At 42.8% G+C, this 25,981-nt stretch overlaps 1 protein-coding gene and 1 pseudogene across 5 annotated transcripts in view; both read left to right on the top strand.

Annotated features, from left to right (window-relative positions):
• The window catches only part of ATRNL1 (attractin like 1), a 920,708-nt gene that overhangs the window by 413,375 nt on the left and 481,352 nt on the right, over positions 1–25,981 (top strand). The window contains exon 25 of one of the 5 annotated variants that reach the window (XM_084846137.1): positions 5,411–5,832. The exons of the other annotated variants lie outside the window; for them this stretch is intronic. Coding sequence (XP_084702263.1) covers positions 5,411–5,515 — 105 coding nt within the window. The 3' untranslated portion in view covers positions 5,516–5,832. Of the gene's footprint in view, positions 1–5,410; positions 5,833–25,981 lie in introns of those variants that run through there. 5 annotated transcript variants of the gene reach the window in all.
• On the top strand, positions 21,819–23,221 carry LOC146351000 (uncharacterized; annotated as a pseudogene).

Raw genomic sequence — 25,981 nt, 5'->3', positions numbered from 1 at the left:
CACTGTGGCTTAAATAAGCCACTGTGTCATAGCCCTCCCTGGAGGCTCCTCGTTGGATGAGGAGCGGTCCTTACCTGACAAAGAACCAGAAGAGGAAATCCAGGAGGCACTCTGCCAAACTGATGCCAAAGAACCAGGGCCCTCTCATGTTTCACCAGAAGACTCAGAGTCACAACAGGAGAAGGATCATCCAATAAGCCTCAGGGAGAGGCATTGTTTGAAAAGGCTCACTCAGCATCCTCTTGAACACAGGTCCCGGCTGCAAGCAAAGTCCTTGATTGGTTGCAGCTGGGGGCTGGGTGGGGTCAGGAGTGTGAAGGCTTGATGAGCCTTCCAGTACCCCTGCTTCCTCGCTAAAAGCAAAACCTGTTCTAGCTAAAGTCGTTGTCTGCCAGACTTCTTGTCTCCTTGCTTCAGACTGAACTCCTGATTTACAGCGCTGTCGACTGTTGAAGACCCTATTTATTGCCTGCTCCCTGCTGCTTCTGACACTAGTATCTTCTTGGCTTTTGACCTCAGCTCATTTTTTGTGATGCTTTTGGCTCTTCCCAGGTTTTGGCATTCCAATCTCCACAATAGTGACCTTGTTTTTCCCCCAGTGAGTGTTCATGTGCTCTCAGCTGGCTGGGAGCCAGCTACAAATCCTGGGGGAGTTTCTGAGCAGGACACACTGTGATGTGGCAATGGTGTGAACTGGCCCATTATTCCATAGAGGTCATCATTTTACCATACATTGGGGGTCAATGTGTGGTAAATTTCTTTTTGGGGGATAATATAGATGGCCAAGCTTCATTGTGTTATTTGAAACCAATTGCATATTGGTTACTATACTGTATATACTGTATGGGCTCAGTGCCAAAAAGCATCTATCTCTCCAAAAGCAAACAGCATGACCCTATAGAACGGGGTGGGGGTGGCATTTGGGGGGCAGTCTGGGGACCACTTTTGACCATTTCAGGATACCCCCTGCAGGCCACACTCCTGCTGCCTCTGTCAAATTTGGTGATGGCAAAAAATTGGCAGTCTGTCACCAAATTTTGGCAGCAAACAGCTACCAGGGGGAGGGATTTAGCAACCCCCCCATTTCCCACTCTTGCAACTTTCAGCAGCACAGTGGTGGAGGCTGCATGCGGACTGTGGGCTGTGTTGCCCACCCTTGCTATAGACCTACCACTCCCATCTCCATCTGCACAGCTAGCTGCAAAAAACACAATTTTGTCTCTTTGGCTGGCTGTGCTCCAGCTGCCAAACTGTTTCTGTCCCATCCTCATCCAAGCAGATGACGTGCTGAATAGCTAGCAGTAATCAGTTATCACAGTTTTTTGATAGGATCCCTAGGGTAGAAGCTGGACATTCTGTGCATGAATCCCTCTCACTAGATGACCTACCTGCCTCTGGGTTCTCATCCTATGATGACTCAGAACTGGATGGTATGGGCTGTCCTGTGTTGAGAACTTCTCAGCTGTTGGCCTTGGCAAGCACAAGGTTGGGTCAATGTGTTCTACTTCTGGCTATTAATTAAAAAAAAAATCCTGATTGCAGTTCAGAGAGAAAAACTCAATGTAAAGGAAAAATTGTTTCTGTAGAACAGTGTTTAATTCAGGTACCACAACATCAAGCAGGTATAACAACATATTTTAAAAAGGGGGATAGAGAGGGTGAAATGAAGATACAGCAGACCCCATTAGGCTATTACTGGAGGATCCTCAACATGAAAATTGTGCATATTGATGAGATATAAGAAATATGGTAATTTGGCATAAAGGTAAAGGTGTTCCCAGCCAGTCGTGTCTGACTCTAGGGTGTGGTGCTCAGATCCATTTCTAAGCCGAAGAGCCAGCGCTGTCCGAAGACGCTTCCGTGGTCATGTGGCTGGCATGACTTGAACACCGAGGTGCGCGGAACGCTGTTACCTTTCCCGCCAAAGCGGTACCTATTTATCTACTTGCAATTTCTTGCTTTCGAACTGCTAGGTTGGCAGCTGGGACTGAAGACGGGAGCTCACTCCGTCACGCAGTACCAGGGTCTCGAACTGCTGACCTGCCGACCTTCCAGTCTGCAGTTCAGCGTCTTAACCACTAAGCCACCGTGGCCCCGAATTTGGCATACTATGCATTAAAATAATTTGTAATCTTAGTACCTGTTCTTCCAGTGGTTCATCTGAAGATCCTAGTGATATTAATATGAGGCTATTATTTTTGATTACTTCTGCAAAACATAGTCATCATACTTTGGAACTGGTGAAGTTCAAAAACACCTTATAAGGGCTGGCTACACTTTTTGAGAGAAAATAGCCTTGAACAGCACTAGATGGTTTTTCTGATGGTACACAACCCATACATTAGGCGGTGTTCAAGTGGTTAATCTCTAGTGCATCAATGGAAATAGATTTTCCCTCAGCTCTTACTTTTCCCATAGCTATTAGGAAAGTGGGAAATGCTACTCAGTGCATACTGTGCCTGTAATAACTTCCCTAAGCTGATTAAGCACTTTTTGTAAAATGATTACACTTATTTTTGTAACCTAATAAAAGTTCATTTATATTCGTGGGCTTTCACTAAAAAAAACCCCTGCATTTGTTTTGAAAATACTTCTTAAAAATTGTATATTTCTGTGCCAGGGAGTGGGTGGGGAAAAAAAATCAATTGCAGTGGTATTACTTGCAAGGCAATCAATTTGCTTCTGTTGTAAGTTGAAGAGGTATCCTGAAGGGTTGAAAGAGAGATCTGCTTTTGTTGGCTCCCCCCCCCCCCCCGCTATGGAGAATAAGACACATTTTCTTCCTCTGAAGTTTTTTCTGCGGTCAAAAGTCGGTCAAGATTTAGTAAAAATCTTGTATATGATGATTTCTTATAAATTAGGCTCCATGGATACACACTTTGCTTTGGCCTTGCAGCTAAACATTGGACTTAGGGGAACATGTTCAAGTAGAAATTCCACAGGTGCTGCACCTTCACATACAGATCTGATGAATTTCCACCTGATGCAGGAGTGTTTATTTAACTTAGTAAATCTTAGGGCCAAACTACATAATACGTAGGTCTGGCCTTAAGTAAAGTTTCTTAAAAAAAAAAATTACCAGTGCAGGGGGCTCAATCTGAATTGGGATGCTACGGGGGGGGGGGTGTATTAATCCCTTGTCTCCCCCCACTGCATGGTGGGGAAGGCACCCTTGCACCTGCAATTTGCATGCCTAAATGGATGCTTTTTTGGCAATGCAAATTGCAGGAACAGGGTGGATGATGTGATTGTAGCAGGTGGCAAGTGATTAAAGCCCCCCCACACACACACACACACGGGACATGATCTGGATTGGGCCCCTTGCACTTGCAATTTGTAAAACAAATACCCTTTCACAGAAGGCCAGAACTATGCAGAAAAGGTAACATTTAGTTTGACCTTTGCTTGTTTACTTAGATGTATGTGCCAACAAAATCAGTGGGCTTACTTCTAAGCTTCTGTACACTCCACCACCCTCTCCGTGTATGTGATTCCAAGAGGGCTGCTGAAATCACCAGTGGGTAGGAAAGCAGGCAAGGGTGGATGATCACAGGACATAGTCATTGATGGCTATGTGCTACCTCCAGTACCAGAGGCAGTGGGCTTATGTACACCAGTTACTAGGAGACGTGGGTGGGAGGGCGCTGTTGCACTCGTGTCCTAGTTGTGGGTTCACTGTGTGAACAGAATGCTGGACTAGATGGACCCTTGGTCTGATCCAGCTTGACTCCTCTTATGTTCTTAACAAGGGAAAGATAGGGAGAAACACAGCTGAGGAGATGTTCATAAGGCTGTTGGAAAGCTTTTCCTGGGTGCAGAGAGAAAATTAAGTCTGCATACACTCTGAGAACATTTGAGAGTGAGCAAGCAGATATGCACACTCTGGGCATCTCTACACCAGCCTAAAATCCTATATTTAAAATGGGGCTTTCTGCTTCCGTTTTAAATGCAGGTTCACAACGACTCCCATTTTCAAGTGCTGCCCTTCCTTCCTCCCTCCCCTTCCCCCTCCTTCTCCCTGTATCTGAGTCTTCCATTATCTTTCATTGATTTCGCTCCTCTTCTCGCCACTTCCCCTCTTTTCAAGGAGGGAACTCAAGCAGAACACAACGGGGTAATTTGATAGCTCATTATCTGTGATATATTTAAAAATGGAACAAAGGGCATTTAGTGCAGGAGATGCCTTGGAGGATCATGGCGTAATGTAAAGAGCCCACAAATTTCTGTGAAGGAGCAGTCTCAATTGCAGGATAAAAGCTCTGTGTGAAGAAAGCCTGTGTAAGCTTTGGTGTTAGGCTTTGTAAGGAGCAGCTGTTTTGTTTGTAGGTATTTTCTCAATCCAGATATGTACAACCCCTCCTGAATCAAACCAGGGGAAACGCTGGCTGTTACCTAATATTTCCCGCCCTCAGCAACTTGTCTCTCCCCCTCTACTTCACTTCCTTCTCAGCATGCTATCTCTGCCTCTGTCCTTATTGCAGGCATTGACCTGATTCACACATAATAGTGGCAAACCATGGGTTAATTAATTAATTAACCCACAATTTGCCACGTTGTATGCTGCTGCCATTCTGCATAATAAACCTCCAATTGGCCTGATCAGAGGTTGTTCTGTGATAATGCACTTCCGGTCGGAGCCAATGTCACCCTTGCAGCACCCCGCAGAGTCTCCGCAGGAGGCTATCTCAACAGCTTTTTAAAAGGTTGAAAAACCTTTTTATCTCTTCCCTGGAATGAAAAAGGGAGTCAAGGCAGCATCTGGATTAAGTCTTGGTAAATTAGTCACCTTGGCGAAGCGGCAGGGGGGCTGGATTCCAAGACTACCCTCCAGAGCTTAATCATCACCAAAAGTTGTTTTGAAACTCTTATTTAAATAGGGGAAATTAGGGCTGATGTGCTCCATTTAATTTATGGATTAAGAAATACCAACAACATCTGAGGAATGGTTTAAAAAATATTAACAATATTTGAGGATATCTGAGGACCTGCAAGATCTGTTTGAAGAGAAACATGGCTACAGCAAGGAGAAAAAAAGGAAATGTATCTCCACCTACTCCCCCTGTACCTCCTTTGGCAATGACGCCGAGAACTGAAAATATAGGGGAGTTATTTACTTTGATAAAAACTTTGTCTTCTCAATTAGCTGAACAGGCTAAAAGGTTGGATGTAATTCAAAATTCCATCACTACCCTGCAAGGGGCTGTGGATTTAATTAACAATTCTTGGCAAAAAATTGAGGTGAAGGTTAACGAGCTGAAAGATAGGATGGCAGCCAACGAAACTGCATCAGAAGTTTTTAACGACTCGGTCCTCAGAATTTCTCAATTGGAGGCTTTTACTCGCAGAGCCAATGTACGTATAATTGGAATTAAGGATGTGCCTAGTGATGTAAATTTGTCTACTTTTGTAGATAAGCTTTTGCATGAGATACTCCCTGTGCCATCTGATTATTTACTTGATATTGAGCAGTCATTCCGTGCACCAGATGCCAAAGGTACTGCCTATACGATTATAGTCCAATTTGCAAGAATCTCCACAAAAAATTATATCCTATGTTTGGCAAGAGGGGGTGGAAATCTTTTTTGGAAACAAGATAAAGTTATGTTATTCCCGGATTACATTAAAGAAATTGCTGAGAAAAGAAGACAATTCATCAAGGCGAAAAATCTGGCAAAACAAATGAACTTACAATATTACTTAAAATATCCTGCTACATTGTGCATTGTTTCTGAAGGTCGGATGAAGAAGTTCCCGAATCATGAAATGGCGGAGGCGTGGCTAAACACAAAAATGAGTGAGATCTCTGTTACAGCCCCATGAACTGGAATCCATAAACAGCTTTTGTTAACTGGTTATGTCTAGTCTGAGTGACTCAGAGTAGGCCAGAGTTAATTGCATGCATATATATATATATATATATATATATATCTCCATCTGCTTTCTCTTATTTTTCTTTCTCCTCTTTTTTTTTAAAAAATCCTTCTTCTTTAAAATGGATATGACATACTGTACCTAAATGTACTGCATAGAAACGTGCACACTCATTTATATATCTAGTATAAAATATATTACTGATTGTTGTAAGGTTGTTTTTAACCTTTATTATCATATAATATTATACAACTTAGTGATTTGTTATCATTATTTATCCTTTTAATTTATCTCCATGATGATGATGATGAGGAGACTGGCTATATGGTTACTAGAAATGAATTGTAGGCCTGCTTCCTTGTTATAGGACTGATGACATGATAAGATTAATCGTGCTATATTGAATTGCAATTTTATCAATGTTATAGGTATAATTTTTAAGTGAATGGAATCTGAAGCCCGTGTGTACTGGAGTTTAAATTTAATCCTTTTAAATAATTTTTTTTCTTCTCTTTTTTTTTGCTCCTTTCTGATATTGTTGTGTCCTCTTAAGAATATATTGTTAGGAAACTGTAGCTCCCTGTTAGGTTGTTGGTATTGTTTATTTCATTTATAAAGATAAAAAATAAAATAAAAAGTATTTTTTAAAAAAGAGTTTGCTCTGTGATGTGTGAACTCGAACACTATTTGTGGGCTAAACAACCCAAAGTTAACCTACGATTAGTTCTTAGGTTAACTTTGGGTTTTTTAACCAACGAATAACTCATAGTGTCTGGGTTCACATGTCATACAGCAATCTATGATTGGGCCAATTGGAAGTTGATTATGCAAAGCCGAAGTGGCTCGTGTGCAGCACAGAGTATGTGTGAACAGGGCCATTTTAAAAAATGGATGGCACATACTCAGACCGCTTTGCTAATCCTCCAGGCCACCATAAGCTTCAGTCAGGAACTCAAGGCAGACATGTACCATGATGTGAACTGAAACAGCTCTTATTACAGTTCAAAATTGAGACTTCAGACTCTTTAAACTACGCACTGGCTCTTTTTCTGACCAATGGAAGGGCAGCCCATTGGAACATCAACCTTTAATTTTTGATATACTTCAAAATAGGAAAAGGTAAAAATAAAACAAAAAATAAAACTATGTTTTCTACATGCAATTCCAATTCTAACAGAGGTGACTCCTCTGTTAGAAACCTTTTTAAAGTGCTATATTTCTGGCAATTTATGTTCAATCTGCAGATAATTTGGCATGAATGTACTATACATCAGTTAGATTCATCTCACAAAATGTTATACTACCAGGACAAATGGTTTCAATTTTATAAGGAATAGAATGTTGTGGAGCTAAAGCGATAGCATGTTCAGCACCCCACCCCCCCAACTATAAAGATGCTACAGTGACCGTATAATATTGGCTTTATAGATATGGGAATGCCCATATGCATGTTTACTATGTAATATATAGTCCAGAGAATGTTAGTGTCACTAAAATCCAATTGAAATTAATGGGACTTCAGGAGAACACAGCTAACATTTTCTGAATTTGGTCCAAAGTATTTGGTGAAAACTGTAAACGTAAATGAAGTATTAGAAATACAGGTGTATATCACACACACACACACACACACTTTCTAGGAATCTCTTGGCCTCTTTGAGAGAGAAAAAAACGTAGCCCAATGTCTGGCAGAGTGTAGCATTGCTGCTAGAAGAGTTCACAAAATACTGTTTTCTAACACTGTTTAACCTTTTGCAAAAGTTTTTGTTGTTTTGACCTTGCAGTCTTTTAAAGGTTTGTAAAGATTGCTATATAGTGAACAGAAGAAGAGATCTAAATTAAATGCTAATGAATTTTCTTTTGCAAAACATATTAACTTTTCTAGTTAACATTGATTACAAGACAAGGGAAGAAATCAGGCAATTAGAAATTAGTGCAGTATAAAAAGATTGTGAGCAATCCTTCACAAATGTTAATTCTGTTGAGCCTGTAAGTGACTTTCATCTAACTTTACTGCAATTTGCTATATATTATCCCTATATACCCCGAATTCTAGGATAAAAGTCACACATGGGCTGATGGCATTATATGATGCTAAATCAGAATGGGCTTAGTCCAATCACTATGGGTGTGTGTGTGCGTGCGGGCGAAGGAGATTTCCCAAAGGCCAGCCTTCCCTAACCTGATCCTGCTAGATATTTTGGACAACAACTCCCAGCATTCCTGACGATTGGCTGGGGCTAATGAGGATTGGAGTCCAAAACATCAGGAGGTCCCAGGTTTAGGAAGGCTGCCATAGGTCATAATAAAGCACATTTGCAAGTAGCTACAAACATGCATTCCGTGGGGGAATAGTGGAAGGGAAGGGCTAGATGGCAATATGGGAGGCTTCCCATTCCCCATAATGATCTGCACACAAACACATATGCTCTAGCAGAAAGGCAAAACAGTACTTTATTATACCTTTATGGTGATCGCTCTGTACGTAGCTGCTGCATCCCTGGTAGCCTAGATTGAGCCCAGTATGTTGTCTGAAGTTAAAAAATCTGAAATATACTCAGAGAGCCTGAATCTCTGATGACTGTTGGTGAGGCCCAAGTGGATATGGAGAAAACTGGCTATTATTTTATGCAACATGTTAATGAATTCATACAACTGAGGCTAGAAAATATCTGGAAACAATATACAGTATTTTTGTCAGAGTTCTATTTATTGGCCAGGACTGTGTAGGAGGTTGTTTTATCTGTTGTCAGTATTATATTTAAATATGGAGACATTTTATATTGTTATCATCTGTATATAAAAGTGGACTAAGATTTGTTATTGCCTACTAGTGTCTTTCTGTGCTTGCACTACAGCACTGTGATCTGGCAACCCTAAGGTGGCAACAAGGGTCAAGAATGGATTGGTGGTGTGAATTTATGTATGATTTGAACCAACCAACCAATTACTTGGCTACAGGCTTCTAGCTATTTTTTTCCAGAGGAGTAGCTATGTTAGTCTGTTGCAGCAAAACCAACAAGGAGGCTTGTGGCACCTTAGAGTAACAAATTTATTTTGGCATAAGCTTTCATTGACACGGTCCACTTCATCAAATGCATGAAGAGTTGACAGATTTATATACACATGTTTGGGGGAGTGCAGGAACTGTGTTGTCAGAGAGAATTGAAATGCAAAAAGTACAGACAGTGGTTATTATCTTAACAGTTGCCATTCACAAAAGTTGCTGGGTGACAGCACAGACATTATTGTCTGTGAATCCTGAAGTCCTGAATCAGTCCTGAAATTAGTCCTGAATCAGTGCCTAGACTCAGTGATGGGCTGGATGAGGGCCAATAAACTGAAGCAGAATCCTGGCAAGACAGAAGCCCTGTGGGTGAGTGGTTCCTGGGTCCGGGAGATAGGCTCATTGCTTGTTCTGGACGGGGTTGCGCTCCCTCTGAAAGATCAGGTCCGTAATCTGGGGGTACTCCTAGATCCATCATTGTCGCTGGAGGCCCAAGTGGTCACGGCAGCTCGGAGTGCCTTTTACCAGCTTTGGCTGGTTCGCCAGCTACAGCCTCTCTTGGACAGGGATACCTTGACCACAGTGGTACAGGCATTAGTAACCTCAAGACTGGATTACTGCAATGCGCTCTATGTGGGGCTGCCCTTAAGGCTGGTCCAGAAGCTGGAGCTAGTGCAGAATGTAGCAGCTCGGCTGTTGTCGGGAGCTGCCCCTTTTCAGCGTGTAACTCCTTTGCTGAGGGAACTGCAGTGGCTGCCTATTTGCTACCAGGCCAGGTTTAAGGTATTAGTACTAATGTACAAAGCCCTATACAACTTGGGACCAGGATACCTGAGAGAGCGCTTCCTTCCCTACCAACCTGCCCGGTCACTGAGGTCATCAGAGGGCATGTTCCTGGTGGTTTCACATGGACCTATGGCCCGGTTGGAGTCCACCAGGAGAAGAGCCTTCAGTGTGGTGGCCCCCTTCCTATGGAATTCCCTGCCTTTAGAGGTCAGGCAGGCGCCAACATTGTGTTCTTTCCGGCACCTCCTGAAGTTGTTCTTTCAAGAGGCCTTCCTTGCATGACCAGCCGTGGGTTGTTGAATTCCACTTCGTTGGGATTTGTCTTTTTAAAAATGTTTTAACTTTTTAAACTTTTTAAACCATTGTTTTATTCTTATGTTGTTCACTGCTCCAAAATCTTCTGATGAGGAGCGGTATATAAATATTGTAAATAAATAAAAATAAATAAATAAAATAATTGCAATGGTGAGCTGATTTACATACATTGGATGGATTTGCACATCCACTAAGCCACCCTGTGAATAATCCACAGTGGGTTGGTTGTTCATGGTACTGTGATGGAACTTCAATAACTGCAGCAGTAACTGCTCTGAAAAGAAGCTTTGAAAAGTGTGTGTGTGTGTGTAATATCTCCCCTTTCTGGAGTAGCTGGAGAGTCAGGGAAGTGTTGGAAAGGTGGAGAACACTAAGTGTGAGTTCAATACTTACAAGCAAGAAGATACACTGCAACATTTCGTTGCTGGTCTCACTTGTAAATTCACTATTCCAGAAGTCTCTGTGTGCTTATGTTGTGCTCACAAAGCTCCCACCTTTCCCTTTCAGTTCAGCCAAGAAGGCAGCTCTGTATGTTAAGTAAATGGGCAAGCTCTTGTGATTCAGGCTGTTCATATGTGTTCTCCAGTTTCATAAGGATTGATGCATCTCTTCTGTTTTGTATGTTGATTGTCTGTAAAATGTTTCAGTGGTTAAACCAATTTTGAGTGTCACTTTCTCATTCTGGTTTAATCATAATGATATAAAATTGCATAGATATTTTGTAAACTGAATATTTAACAGATATCTTGCTGATTTGTGCTAAAAACAAACATAATTAGATTGAACGGCCTTCTAATTTCATTATGTACATATCAATACTGTTGTAGCAAGCTATCAAACAGAACACAGGGGCTTAATGCAATTTATTATCACACTGAAGAGAGCTAAAGTTTCACAATCAGTATATCATAAAGTCAATCAAATAGCTCTTGCTTGTTTTTCCTGTATTATGTCATGCCAAGTAGCACTTGTATCTCTGGAATAATTTCATTAAATTTCTAATGAGGGCTCACTTTTATTGTATCCTCTGTATCATTATTAGAGGTAAATTTCTCTTAATCAGCTGTCATATTATACAATTTGTAACATATCTATTGATTGTAGTTTTCAAAGCCACTAAGGGAATTTGGATATCCTCTGTTGATTAACTGTAATGGGAACAGTGCTTCAAATTTCTTTAAGTAACATTGGAAATTTCAACCCTATTTAATATGTGCTTAATGTAATCAATTTGATGTGCAGATGGATTTTTGTTTTGAAATGATGAAAGCCTGTCTGCAATTAAAGACAATTTCTGGAGAAACAAGTAGATTTTTAAAAGTGTGAATTGCATAGAACCGCCTAACTTTGGAAGCTCTTGTTTATTTCAAAAGTGGTCTACTGGTTAATGAAGGCGATTGAGGATACAATCCTATACCTACTTAACTGGGAGTAAGCTCTATTGAAAACAATGAGACTTACTTCCAAGTAGTCATCCATAGGATTGTTCTGTCAGTGTCTACTATAACTACATGTAAGGGAAACTGAAAGCCTGTTTTGATTAATCAGCTGCATATGACACACAAGGACAAAAAAGAGAGAGATTGAAATGTGGCTCTGGAGAAACACTTATAGCTTCTAACATTGCATGGTCTGGTGCTGGTAGCCTTCTGGCTTTGTAGACCAAGTACGAAAAGGAACAAAAAGTAATTAAGGCAGCACTCCTATGGCAACTAGACACGGTCTACAGGGCCATAGGATATGCTGTTTTCTGGGAACCGACCTCGGAGCACAGAGAAGCCCTGTCCTTTGTGCTCGGAAGAGGAGCATGGAGCGACTGAAAAGGGGGATTCCGGGGGGGGGGGTGTTCCAGGGTGGGGAGAGTGGAGCTGTATGTACCACACATCCAATGTGTCATACATCAGCCTCCTCTCTGGGTTTCCCCCCCCCCCATGGCTAGACAGCCGAAAATGGCTATCTAGCGGAAAATAGGGCAGGAGAGGCATGGAGGGAACAATCCCCTCCCCGTGCCTCTCCTGCCTTGCTTTGGATAGGCAGTCACCTCCAAGTTCGGAAGTGGCCGCCTATCTTGATAGGATTGTGCCCTAAGTCTTCTACCTGAGACAGAATCATCAGTGTATCAGTAGGGATGGACGAAAGTCCCTTACCTGGTCCCGCAGCTTGCTTCGCAGTGGGGGGGAGGCGCTCCATCCCTCCCCCTGAAATTCTGGGTGGGGGGGAGGCGCCCCGTCCCTCCGGCTGAAATTCTGGCCGGGGGGAAGGCGCCCCGTCCCTTTGGCCGCGAATCCTCCTGGCCGGCCAGGATGCAAATGGCGGCGGCTGTAGCCACCGCCGTTTGCGTCCCTGCAGTCAGCCATGATAGGCTACGTAAATGTTTACGTAGCCTATCACAGCTGACTTTGGGGGGGGAAAAAGCGCATATGCAAATGGCGGCGCCCATGGGCGCCGCCATTTGCGTTCCTTATTTGGGCACGTGTAGTCTATGTAGACATTTACGTAGACTACGGCGAAAATAAGGGCAACGCAAATAGCGTTGCCCTTATTTTCGCCGTACTCTACGTAAATGTTTACGTAGACTGCATGTGCCCAAATAAGGAACACAAATGGCGGCGCTCATGGGTGCCGCCATTTGCGTATGCGCTTTTTTCCCCCCAAAGTCAGCCGTGATAGGCTACGTAAACATTTACGTAGCCTATCACGGTGTTTTTTGAAAATCTAGCCGTGATAGGCTACGTAAATCTTTACGTAGCCTATCACATTTGTTGTTGTTGTTCTTTTTTTACTTGGAAATGGCGGTGGTGGCGGCCGGTCAGAAGACCAGCCGCCGCCGCCGAGAGCCGCCGAGAGCCGCCGAGAGCCGCCGCCGCCGCCGCCAGGGACATTCGCGCAAGGTAAGTCCCATCCTGGGGGGGGGGCGGGGGGGTGGACCGTTTCTCCACCAATTTCGGGGGGCTGAATGCATTGGAATTCGGCCTCCCGGAGATCTGTGGAGAAATTCTCCAACATCCCTATGTATCAGCCACCTTCCAGCATACCATCCTATGTTATCCGGAGCACAATGTGCTAAATTTATGGACAGTATCCAACAAAGTCATTCTGTTAATGCAAATGACATTACACTAGTCCTCCAACACAACTGAGGACTAGCTCATTCTGCTAATGTGAATGACATTGGTCCTCTAGCACAACATCAATAGCGTTAGCTTGCATGTTAGCTTTTCCCATCATGGAAGCTAATGTTATTGATGTTGCACTAGAGGTGCCTTATGCTAGTGCAATGTCATTTACATTAGTGGAATGAAATAGCTGGATAGTGCCCTATGTCTATTATAATCTCAAGCACATTTATCTTGTAGTAAGCAATCAGAATTCTTCATATGTAGAAATACTTAGAAATCAGTTATTGTTTTTTGACCTGTCACGTGGTGATTGGCCATCTAGAATTTTAGTGGTGTCTGAAATTCACACAATTATTGTATTGAACAAGATGTTGTATCTACCCTCACTAATCTGAATACCATAATAAGAACTCTTTGGCTAACTATGGAATTTTAATTTGTGTTCATCATACTTTGTGCCGCTCAAATGCTTGTTTTCTTGGATCGTTGAAGACAAAAAATAGGGATCTCTTAATTTCTCTCTGGTTGCCCTTTTGTTGTTTTATGTGATGAATAGGCATAGAAATTTGTTAAAAAATAGAGATGCTTTCAATGTCTGAGCCAAAGTAGTGTTAAAGCTTCAGTCATATTGACAATAAAAAAACATATCAAAGTCATGCTCATGAAATGCGTGGGCACAAATGGCAAGCAATTTAAATGGCAAATAATTTGTATGTTGCAATTTCATAGTGGACTTGGAAAGTGCACTTAATAATATTTTATAAGTTCTGAGTGGAACGTTATGTAGTATTTTCATGACCTTTTAATGAAATTCACAGTACATTACATATCAGCTGAAGCATTCTCATTTTTTTTTACCTTTTTGCACAGCTGGACTGTCCTTACCTTTTTTATCAGGTGGTAGGGTGTTTTGGGGGATTAACTGCAAAACCTTCTCCTGCTACTAGAGATAATATTTTATTAACCCCTGACTGCAGATTAGTGGGACAAATCAACTTTTCCCATCCTATTTCTTTCTAACAAAGATTTCAAGAACTTGTGGTAGTATTTGGCAGTTATCAGTCTGATAAGCTTTATCTTTATATAGGTCCTTGTCAATAAAATAAAACTATAATGCAAATACCAGAGGGCTAAATTAATTGATATTGGAAGCCAGTGCAATTACCTCAAATGATAATGATATACTTAAATGATATACTTTGCTTAATGAAAATATGTGTTGCCTAAATGCCCCCGCTACATACACAAATATATTGCCCTTTTCTTAAGCTTCTGTCTTATCCTTTGGCATAAAAATGTGGTAGATTTCTGGATGTCTTGCATAAATTCTGTTTACTTACAGTGAGCTACACACCTGTTTGCTCCTTGCTGTCTTGATAGAAAGATAAGGAATTGTTCTTGTTGAACTATGAATGGGAATCAAATTCTGTTGCCTTTTCCTTGTATTCATTCATGAATATTGGATATATACGGAGGAGGGGCCTCATTCTGGGCTGTGGCGGGGAGACGGAAAAGATTTTTAGTGATGTCTGTGGCCTATTAAAATTCATTCCTCCTTTTTAACAGATATATCATTATTTGTAAATGCAACAAATACATCACAAGCAAATGTCTCATTGCCTCAAAGCAAAGCATTTTGCCTGACAGTAAACAAAATAAGTAAGGAAAATGAGTCCCTTAAACAAGACATGTTTGTTAACCTTAGAAACAATGTAAATGTTCAAGAAAAATATCAAAGTATACAATAGGCATTATAAGGTCTTTGAGTTTCCCAAAGGCAGTATTTCCCATCATGCAATATAAGGCTTTCTATAGCAATTTTTAATTTTTAATGAATATTGTAAAATAAAATCCTTCCAAAATCATCCAAGAAAAACTTTAGCTTACACTCTGCAGCATCAACATCAATATAAATAATTGTTTTCCAGTAATTCTCCATATGGAAAACACAGTGGCATTTGTTAAAATGAATAGCTGTGAATTTAGTTTCATTTCACCAGTATTTGAATGAAAGCAGTAGGTAGCCTGCTATGATAAAAAAAAAAAGAGAATGTTTGTTTCCTAGAACACTTCTTTATTCCTGAATGTCTTGTTGCTACCAATCTCCCAGGAGAAATTGCTCTAAGTATTTCTGTACCACCTACAGAAAATAATTAAGCAGGGAAACACTGTTCCTTTGTTTCACTTATGAGAGAATTAACCATTCAAAAGTATATTTTATAGCCTTCAATATTGTCTGAATATTTCATACCATACCATATGAAAATAAAATATATATTTAAAACATTTGTCTTGGGAACAGTGCTGTCCAACATAAATTATCTAAATCCTGGAAACAAAAAAAATAACCAGATAAGTTTTCTGTAGACACCAAGTTTTGCAGAATGGGGAAGTCTAGAAGTCTAGGAAGGGCTATGAAGAGTCTCACCCCAAAGGAGCTGTCCAAACTGAGTGGCTGGGCAACTGAATGGAAGATGAGGTTCAGTATAACTGTGAAATGATACATTTTGGGACAAAAACATCTTTAGTACATTTACAGGTGTTTCAATTTGCTATAGACTATCTAGGAAAGAGATCTTAGAGTCAAAATGTAATGCTGCTATGTAAATCCTATCTTTCACATTTGGAATGCTGAGTACAGTTCTGGCTGCCTCATCTTTAAAATGATGTCATAGACTTGAGAAAGATACATAAGAGAGAAAAGAGCTTAGGTGCAGCAACAAAAATGATATGTAGTGAAGCAAATGTTATTTGCTGGATGTTTTTTAGTGCTGGGTTTGCAGGCCAGGGCTGTTGACTGACCAACTGTTCAAAGTGATAAAAATGATTCCTGTGAGAAAAGAAGCAGACTTCTTGTCAAGTTCTTCACACACTTAATTGGTGTTGGCTTTTCAACTCCCTGCCTCAGCTCTGGGTCCTTGTGGACGCTCTGAATCGTTTATCAGATGAAATTAGATACAAATGTTTTATGTTATGTGAAAGGATAGTTCATCATAGTGAGCTAGAGAGCAAATGTAACAGACGAATTGTTTTCATGGATTATGAGGTCTGGAATTTCCTACTAATTTTCCCTTGAAAGAATTTTAGAAACCCTTGCATTTCTTTACATCACAAGAAGTTGTCTTTGTACTTTTAGATACAGAATGTTATGCATCTTTACCCCTCAGAATTGCTAAGTTTATCATGTGATTGCTCAGTTGTTGACTGGCTACAAAAAGAATACAGCTTGGCTTTGACCAGACAAACAGGTACGTTCAGAGGATATATATTTAGTATAAGAACAGGCATCTTCCAGCCCATGATCCTGTTGATGTTGATGATGCCAGGAAACTAGTGAGAAAGAGGACCCAGATTTGTTCTGCCCAGTGGCTCATTAGCGGGAAACCTTCTGTCAGGCTAATTCACCACAGGCCCTGGGCTATCTGTAAGCTCTCCTAGCCAAGGTGATTGTAGTAACAGTCGGGGCAAGGCTCTTACATGGATGAGGGGAGAGTTTACAGAGATGAGATAAAGAGTTTTTGCCTAAGCTTTAGGGTCAGGGAGCTTTTCCAAGCTTGTAGTTTAGAGACTGCAGTCTTACACTACCCCACTACTGATGTCTCCCCCATTTTTTTTTTCATTCCAAACTATGTATTCCACCTCACACAGGTGGAATTTCTGTTAGGCATAATTTCCTGTAGAAGTCTATTGCAGTGTGTGTATTAGCCACAGGACTACCAGCTCCCCAAGAAGACTTAATTACAAAAGGAACTAGCAACCTGTACTTTTTATCATCTTATGTAGTGCAACATAGTGCCATAGGACAACAGCAACTTGACTACTCATGGGCAGCATGCTGCAGCAGTGCCAATAAGAGCTTGAAGAAATCGACCATGTCCTAAATCACTTAAATTACAATAAGGTGATGTTGAATGTGCAAGTACTCGGAAAGTGGAAATATATATCATACATTCTGTTTGGGAAGAAGTATTCCCTCTTATCTGAACTTTAGCATCTTATTTAGTAAGATGTTATGTAGGCAGGAATAAATGATATTTAATAATAGCTTGTGCCGTATAATGTTTGTTAATAACAGAAAAATGTTTGCAGGTACAGATGGCTGTTACCTAGATGTATACTGTGCAGATCCACAGGTTCAGTGATCTGACTTGTGATTTCCTACTGGTGTTCATATATCTCTTGCTATAATATGAAGCACTAATATTTTTATGGCTTCTTGAAAGAAAGCACATTAACTGAGTAGTTCAAGCACTAATAACTTCAACAATTGAAAAACCACACTGCGCTACAGTACTTTGTATTCTACTGCAGTAGCAAAACTCATCAACATTTATACATCACAGTTTAAATTGAATTAAATTAAATTTAATCTAAATTACAAGGTTCTAAGTAAATTGGATTTGGTAATTCACTATTAAGTCGATTGACAACTGATGTCATAATTTAAATTTGGTTTATATATGTGAATCATATTAGGAATCATTCACTTTACAAATTCAATTTCGGGGCTTGGAAAAGAGATGTGTTTACTAATGACTTAAAGCTGATCACTCCCCCCCACCCCCGAAAAGAACTATTCTGAATATTAATAACTGTATATATAGTTGGCCTACTTTGCAAAACCTGATTTTGGGAGACATTTTTTAAATGCACCGCTTTTCAGTAATCAGGTAAGAGGCTGAGGAAGGAGATAATGTTCCAGTATAAATTAATGTAGATGACAGTAGCACTTACCCTTCAGGATTCTTTTTGAATAATTTGCCCCACTGTGTTATTTTATAGCACTGGAGTACAAAAACAACAATTAAATTTGGCTTCCTAAGGGTTAATTGGTAGAAATGTGATCAATACCCTTATTTCAGCCATAAATCATAGTCCATATTATTATGAAATCATTTGGGGAGGGGGTGTCGCATTGAAATAGATATTTTGCCCTATGTCTGCACATAAAACAAATATATCACAATGCGTAAATAGGCTTGCTCCAGTCCAGGTAGGGACTGTTTGCACACACAAGCAGGGATCTCACTGTTCAGCTAGTCAAAATAGGGGGAGTGAGGATATGGGTTCAGTCCTGCCCCTCCGCTCCCACTTCCCAACCAGACAGCTGATCAGTGGCGTTCTTTTACTGACTACTTGCATACAACCGTGGCTACTTTGGACGTATGCTGTTGAATCAGGGTCTAAAGCAGCTTATTTTGCTGACAACTCTTTCTTTAACTATAATATTTTGAAATTGGAACAAATTATTTGTTTTGTCTTTAGTACATGTCATGTTTTGGAAATATAGTGTTACTAACTGGAAATATTACTTAATTTACATATTATTATTAATCTAATATTCCTACTAGCAGTATATATATTACTACTAGTACTACACTATATAGTAGTAACTTATCTTGCAAAATCTATCTTTAGGAATTATTGCAGTATTGCTGTTGTAGCAATATTTTTAATAGTTTAATAAATCAGGCATTTGGTTGTTTTATGACAAATCATAGTTGAGTTAAATTGTTCAGAAACATTGTACCATATGTGTTGTGGCTTGGTTCGATTTGTCAAGTGTTTGAAATTACTCTTCACCAAAAGATTCAGAAAACAATGTATTTAAAAGTTATATCAAATTAAATATTGATATTAAATGAAACAGTGTAAGAAACATCTCAGAACCAATCATCTTTCAATAATGAAATAGCTGACCTGAGAACGTATTTGAATTCTGATGTCTTTGATCCATGTCAGGGTGTAAAATTACGAAGTAATGAATGTTCAAAGACCTTGCAGGGTCACCTACACTTATTTGTGCTGTGGGGGATGGGGGTGGGGAATTACATAAGTGTAGGAAATGCAATGTGAGGGGAGTCTTCCTCTGGGCCCTTTTTAACTTTAAAGGAAAGGGCATATAAAGGTTTTTATTGCATGTTGAATATGATTCATTGCTGAAGTTCCATTTTCTTTTTTGACATTTCCGTATTTGTTTTTCCCAGAAAAATGCATTTTCTTATTCAGAAAAATGATCAATAATTATTGAATATGAGTAGAAATAAAAATAAATAGCTTTTACTTAAGAAGGTGTTGATGCACTGAAAAAAGTAAATATGCAGGAATAATTGATCTGTTGATCTGTAGCACTTCAATATGCAAATGCTTTGGTTTCAGTAGGATGTATTTTCAGTTGAGACTTAGGTAGAATAAATTTATTTCCAAGACGGTGCATGAAGTTTCAGATTGCATATATTTGATGGGGTGAATACTTGTAATGCATAAGATGCTTTGGCAAAATGTCGGTGTTTCACCTTGGGCTCAAAACCCAAATAATTGAAATCCCAGTAAAGATGGTTTCAAATATGCTGTTCAAACCAGAAAGGATACATTTTAAACAGCTTTTAAATGAGAAGCAAAATGCACTTTATTAAGCTAAGAGGAGAGAGGCCATAACTCAGTGGTAGAGCACATGCTTTGCATGCAGAAGGTTGCAGGTTCAATCCCCGGCACCTCCAAGTAAAGCTGGAAATACTCCTGCCTGAAATCCCACTCGGTATTGACAATATGGGCAAATAGCTCAATGGTCTAACCCAGCTTCCTGTGCAGACTTATGGTAAAATACTAAAAATGGAGTAACCTTGTGCCCATATTTTCCAACTGAAAATATGGATAGAAATTTATTGCTATATTTATTGCTATAACTATGATTATTGCTATAATTAAAAAGCATCAATTCTGCATTCTTTCTTACAACTATGAAGTGGACTCCATAGCTCTTGGAGTGGGAGTCATGACTTTCCCACCCTACATGCTCCACTGTTCACTCCTATTCCCCTGATGCCAGCACAGGTAGCTTGTCCCTAGGAAATTCCAGGTGAGCCAGAAACTTAATCCACAGCTCAAGGACTGGTACTTCTTCATTCCTGACTGAGAGGTTTTGCAACTGACAGGCCTGCAGTTCCTGGACACTTGAAGGATACACCTTTCCTCTGAGAAGTTTCTTTGGTCATCAAGCTCTTTATACGTTTGGCCAGATCAAGGAATTTGCTTTGAAAATGGCAAATGCTTTACTTAAGTTAAACAGCAGCAATCCTGTATCATAAAGGGACTATTAAAGCCTGAATATAAATCCCCCTTAGTTAGAAAGAGAGAACTTCAGATCGTGTTGAAGTACTAAAAATGCACTTCTGGAATTTCAATGGGACTGTTATGAATACGTGTGAAGCATGATAAAGTGCTAAATTACCATTCCTTGAATTGCTGTGGTGAAGTTCTGGCATCTTTCAATCAAAGGTTATGTTAAAAAGAGCATCTCAGGTTTCCAGACTCTCAAATTAATGTGTTTGACATTTCCCCTTAGGGGCTACTTAAAATGTTCCCACCTCTTTATGAATTCAGAAGCATACGAAAATACCAGCATTCTGAAATAAGACAATAACATTCAGCCACACATGTAAATATATTTAAAGTGTTCGTTCTTGCATTCTCCCTGGTTTAATCACAGGGTTGGTTTACCGTGGGACAAGAAGAAGAAGAGACGGGGAGTTTGCCATGCTTTGCAAGAAAAGGTGTGGGCACAAGAACTAGAATTAAAATGTCCATGACTTTTACTGAGGAACAGCATAACTATATTAACTCGGGCCACTGAAGAGGGAAGTTCTCTCATCTGTCTACACAGTTGTCCTATCAGGGAAGGCTGATATATAGCCAAAGCAGCCTCCTGAGCAGGGGCGACTTCGTGCTGTCAGGCTCTTCCACAAACTTGTTTTCTTGTTGGGAGAGGAATGTATAAGGCAAGATTGCATTTTGGGGACTGCTAACGACAATTTCTGTTGGTGTTCTTCTAGGCTCACCCCCAAGCTACTAGCTGCTCATGCAGCCATCCCAAACTTGTGTGAGTGTCCTATCACTTCCCATGTCCATGGATGCTGATTTCCTTGCTGTCTCCCCTTCACCCATAGGAAAAGATCAGTCTAGCTTCATGCTTCTATGTCTTCTCACAAGTTACGCACCGTGTTCCTCAACCACACACCTCTTTTATAAAATGAACCCAAATTTCCCAAATGGATATGTGCTTTCTTTGCAAAATCCCAAGTTGCTTGGTAATACCCCCAGATTTTTCTGCCCACATCTTCATTAACTTTATGCTAGCTGGGTTCAGTACTGAGGGTTGCATCCAATGTCACGCAAGTGGAGTTCCACTCACACAGAGGGACTTCCCCTTCTCCTCCTCCCTGCAGCTCCCACCAGATATACTCAAGAGGCTGAGTATATTGTATCTCCACCTGGGGGACTTCTACTCTGCCTCCTTGCAGACCCAGGTCCAGCCAAGCACCACCCCACTCCCAGCTGCAACACCTGTGGGAGCTGGGGCATAAAACCCAGGCCCCTGTGGGGGCGGGACCTCTGCCGGTGGGTCTCGCCCCCAAAGGGGGCGACACCAAAGGGGGTCGCACCTTTCGGGGAGCCACTTTGGGGGAGCGCGAGGGCGAGGGCCTGTCCCCCTGCTTGAAAGGAGGGAAGGGGACTGTTTGCCTCAGTGTGGCCTGCTGGACTGCCTGCATTAGATATGTGTTTTCCAATGAAAGAGCGGGGGTGTTGGGAGCCAGGGAACAGCCATTACAGTTCTACAGGGCACAGGGAGATACGGAGGGGGGGACAGTCACACTCTAAAGGCAGAGTGTGTAACAATAGGATGCTGACTGTCCCTAAACTGAAAACTCAACTAACCTGGATGGCCCTGGCAACAGACCCCCTGGGATGAAACTGCTGCTGCTGAATGCCAGGTCGGTGAATGGTAAAACAACTGCTATCCAGGACTTGATCCTGGATGAGTGCACTGACCTGGCTTGTATTACAGAGACCTGGCTGGATGAAGCTGGTGGGGAGGGGTTAATCTCTCTCAGCTCTGCCCCCTGGGGTTCTCTGTCCAGCAGCAGGCAAGACCTGGGGGACGGGGAGGTGGAGTGGCGGCGGTCTATCAGGATTCGATCCCCCTCACCAGTTGCCCTATCCCGCAGTCTGCTGGGTTCGAGTGTGTGTATTTGAAGGTGGGTGCCCGGGACAGAATAGGGATTCTGTTGGTGTACCGTCCACCCCGCTGCTCAACAGTCTCCCTTCCTGAGCTAGCTGGGGTAGTCTCGGGGTTGATGTTGGAGACCCCTCGGCTTGTTGTGCTGGGGGATTTCAACATCCATGCTGCGGCTGCCCTGTCGGGAGCTGCTCAGGACTCCATGTCCACCATGACAACCATGGGTCTGTCCCAGAAGCTATCTGGCCCCACCCATGCTGCTGGGCACACTCTGGACCTCGATTTCTGTGCTGGATGGGGTGATAGTGATCTGAGAGTGGAGGAATTCTCTATAGTTCCGTTGTCATGGACAGATCAGTACCTGGTGGGGTTTAGACTTGCTGGCACTCAGAACCTCTGCAGGGGTGGAGGGCCGATTAAGATGGTCCGCCCCAGGAGGCTGATGGATCTGAATGGTTTCCTGATGGCTCTTGGGGATTTTCCTGTTGCCTTGGCAGGCGATTCTATCGACCCTCTGGCTGATCTCTGGAATGGAGAAATGACCAGGGCCATGGACACAATCGCTCCTGAGCGTCCTCTCTCACAAAGTGGAGCTGCACCAGCACCCTGGTTTTCTAGGGAGCTGGCAGTGATGAAACGCGTGAGAAGACGACTAGAGCGACATTGGCAGAAAACGTGGAGTGAATCTGATTGAACATAGGCTAGAGCCTATTTGGAGGCCTACTCTGTGGCAATACAGGCAGTAAAGAAATTTTTTTTTCTGCCACTATTGCATCTGCAAAGAGCCATCCAGCAGAGCTGTTTTGATCTTTTACACACTAGCCCACAAGAGGATAATTTAAACCGCTCGACAGCCCGCTGTGAACAATTTGCTCAGCACTTTGCTGACAAAATCGCTCGGATCTACTCTGACTTGGACGCTATAGTTGATACAGACCCAGTGGATGTAACGTTGGCCCGTGCTTGTCCAGTGTTGTTGGATACTTTTCAATTCGTACAGCCTGAGGATGGGGACAGGATCCTGGGAGAGGTGAGAGCCACCCCGTGTGTTCTAGATCCTTGCCCTTCCTGGCTCATAAAAGCAGCCAGAGGTGGACTGGCCGAGTGGGTAAGGGGCATTGTTAATGCCTCCCTTAGGCAAGGCAGAGTTCCAGCCTGCTTGAAGGAAGCAGTGGTGAGACCTTTGTTAAAAAAGCCCTCCCTGAACCCCACCATATTGGATAATTATCAGCCAGTATCCAATATTCCATTTCTGGGCAAGATATTGGAGTGCGTGGTGGCCTCCCAACTCCGGGGATTCCTGGATGAGACAGATTATCTAGATCCATTTCAATCTGGCTTCAGACGCGGTTGTCAAGGGCTCCTTGGAGGCCTCTCTCAGTCTAATCCAGTAGCCAAGTCCAGACACAGACAAAGGGATTCCTTTCAAAGCTTTATTCTTCTTTTACAACTTAACAACTCTACCGTTTGCAACTAGATCTGAGCAGCACAGTACCTATGCCCTACGTTGGAACAGTTGGTCCCCGTTTGAAAGGGAATTACTGGCAGACCCCTGAACTTAAGGACTAGGGAGAGTCCCTCCCCTTTTCCCTTGGATCCTCTGGGCGCAGCCGTTGTTTGCGCGCCAACCGGGTACTAGGCCTCCTTTCTGCGCCCTCCATTTGGCGCCGCTCTCTGCGTCAGTGTCGCGCGTCCATCAAGTCTTCTTCCCGCGCTCTGTCACTCCCTGGACTGCTATCTAAGCTAGGAATGCTCGTGGGAGGAATCTCCGTCAGCTGTGGGCCCTGGGAAAGAGGAGCGCGCTCCTCTCCCAGGAGCGACTGCTCTTCCTCAGAATCAGAACAACTCTGGGATTCTATGGGCTCAGTGTCCACCCTGAGGAAGGAAAGGAAAACCAGTCATCCTGCTGGTAATTTACATAACAGCGCAGATATTGCTCTAGAGTCGCATTGGTGTGCTCGGTCTGACTGTCCATCTGTGGATGGTGGGCGGAGGAAAGACGGAGCGTCACATTGAGCAACGCCAGTAGCTCCCTCCAGAAATGAGCAGTGAATTGTGCCTCCCTATCGGAAATGAGACCCTCGGGCCATCCATGGAGGCGGAAAACATGCGCCAAGAACAGCTCTGCCGTCTCCCTGGCTGTGGGCAACCCAGAGCAGGGGATGAAATGGGCCATCTTAGAAAACAAATCCACCACCACCAGAATAGTGGTCTTACCGTGTGAGCGAGGCAAGTCAGTGATGAAGTCAAGGGAGAGCAGTTTCCAAGGTCCTGAGGGGGTAGGCAGGGGGTGAAGCAAGCCTGTGGGCTTGCCTGAGGGGGCTTTCGCCCGCTGGCAGGTTGGGCAGGAGGTGACATAGGACTTGACGTCCTGATACACACGAGGCCACCAAAAATCCCTCGTCACTCCATGCAAGGTCTTGGCGATGCCAAAATGCCCAGCTGTGGGGGAGTCGTGGCACTAATGGAGGACCTTTTCACGGAGGGGTCTAGAAGGCACATAGACCCGGCTGGAATGGTAAAGCAGGCCACCTCGCAAAGAGAAGGGGGTAGAGGGGGGGGGCAGAGGCTAGCCCCAATTCCTCCACCTTTGTGCGAACAAAAGCATCCTGAGCCTGTGCAGAGAGAAGGAGCTCCTCCCAAGAATGAAGCACCGCAGCTGCCACCAGGTCTTGGGGGTGGGGGGGAGAATCAGAGGGGGGGGGATTTTCCTCACTCCCTGGCTGGAGGTCAGGCTTATGAGAAAGAGCATCCGCTTGTAGGTTGTCTGAGGCCTTCACATGGCAAATCTTAAGGTGGAACCGAGAAAAAAAAGCGCGACCACCTAATCTGCCGCTGGTTTAAGGCACGGGCTGTCTGAAGATGTTCGAGGTTGCGATGGTCGGTTCTAACTTCCACTGGGTGCTGTGCCCTCTCCAGGAGATGATGCCAGGTCTCCAAAGCGGACTTGATGGCCAACAGTTCCTTCTCCCAGATGGTATAATTCCTCTCAGACATGTTCAGCTCCCTGGAGTAGTAGGCGCAGGGTTGCAGCCCGCCGCCCTCCCGATCTGGCTGAAAGAGCACCACCCCCACCGCGAAGTCAGAGGCATCAGTTTGCACTACAAAAGGCTTCCTCGGGTCGGGATGTAACAGGATCGGCTCAGAACTGAAAAGCTTCTTAAGTTCCTCGAAAGCCTGTTGGGCAGATGCCGTCCAATGAAATGGAGATTTCTTGCCCTTAAGGAGGTCCATGAGAGGAGAAGTGAGCCGAGCAAAACTGGGCAGGAACTTTCTGTAAAAATTAGCAAAACCCAGAAAACGTTGCAAGTCCTTCTTGGTGGATGGAGCCTGCCAGGAGAGGACAGCCTGGACCTTTGCAGTATCCATCCTGATACCGTCAGGCGAAATAATGTAGCCAAGAAAGTCCAAAGAGGTTAGGTCAAACGCACATTTCTCCAGCTTGGCATAAAGATGGTTCTCGCGGAGGCGCTGGAGGACGGCGGAGACATGAAGCTGATGGGCATCGGAGTCCTCAGAAAATATAAGTAAATAATCGAGATAAACAATGAGGAAAGTGTCCAAATAGTCCCTGAAGATGGCATTCATAAAACGCGAAAAAGTGGGGGGGGGGGCGCAGGCGAGCCCAAAAGACATTACTAGGTATTCATACACGCTGTACCGGGTCCCGAAAGAGGTCTTCCACTCATCCCCCTCCTGGATGCGAATGAGATTGTTTGCGTTACGCAGGTCCAACTTTGTGAAAATCTTTGCTTGCCCCAGGCGCTCCAGCATCTCAGGTATGAGGGGGAGAGGGTACTTGTCAGGGATGGAAACGGAATTTAGATTTCTGAAATCGTGCACCGGGTGGAGCTCTCCAGATCTCTT

The sequence above is a fragment of the Heloderma suspectum genome, chromosome 3, assembly GCF_057233095.1.
Source record: "Heloderma suspectum isolate Gila_16-S chromosome 3, 16-S_ref, whole genome shotgun sequence".
Classification (NCBI taxonomy): domain Eukaryota; kingdom Metazoa; phylum Chordata; class Lepidosauria; order Squamata; family Helodermatidae; genus Heloderma; species Heloderma suspectum.
Note: the sequence above shows the minus strand (reverse complement) of the source record. Positions and strands in the feature narration are given on the sequence as shown.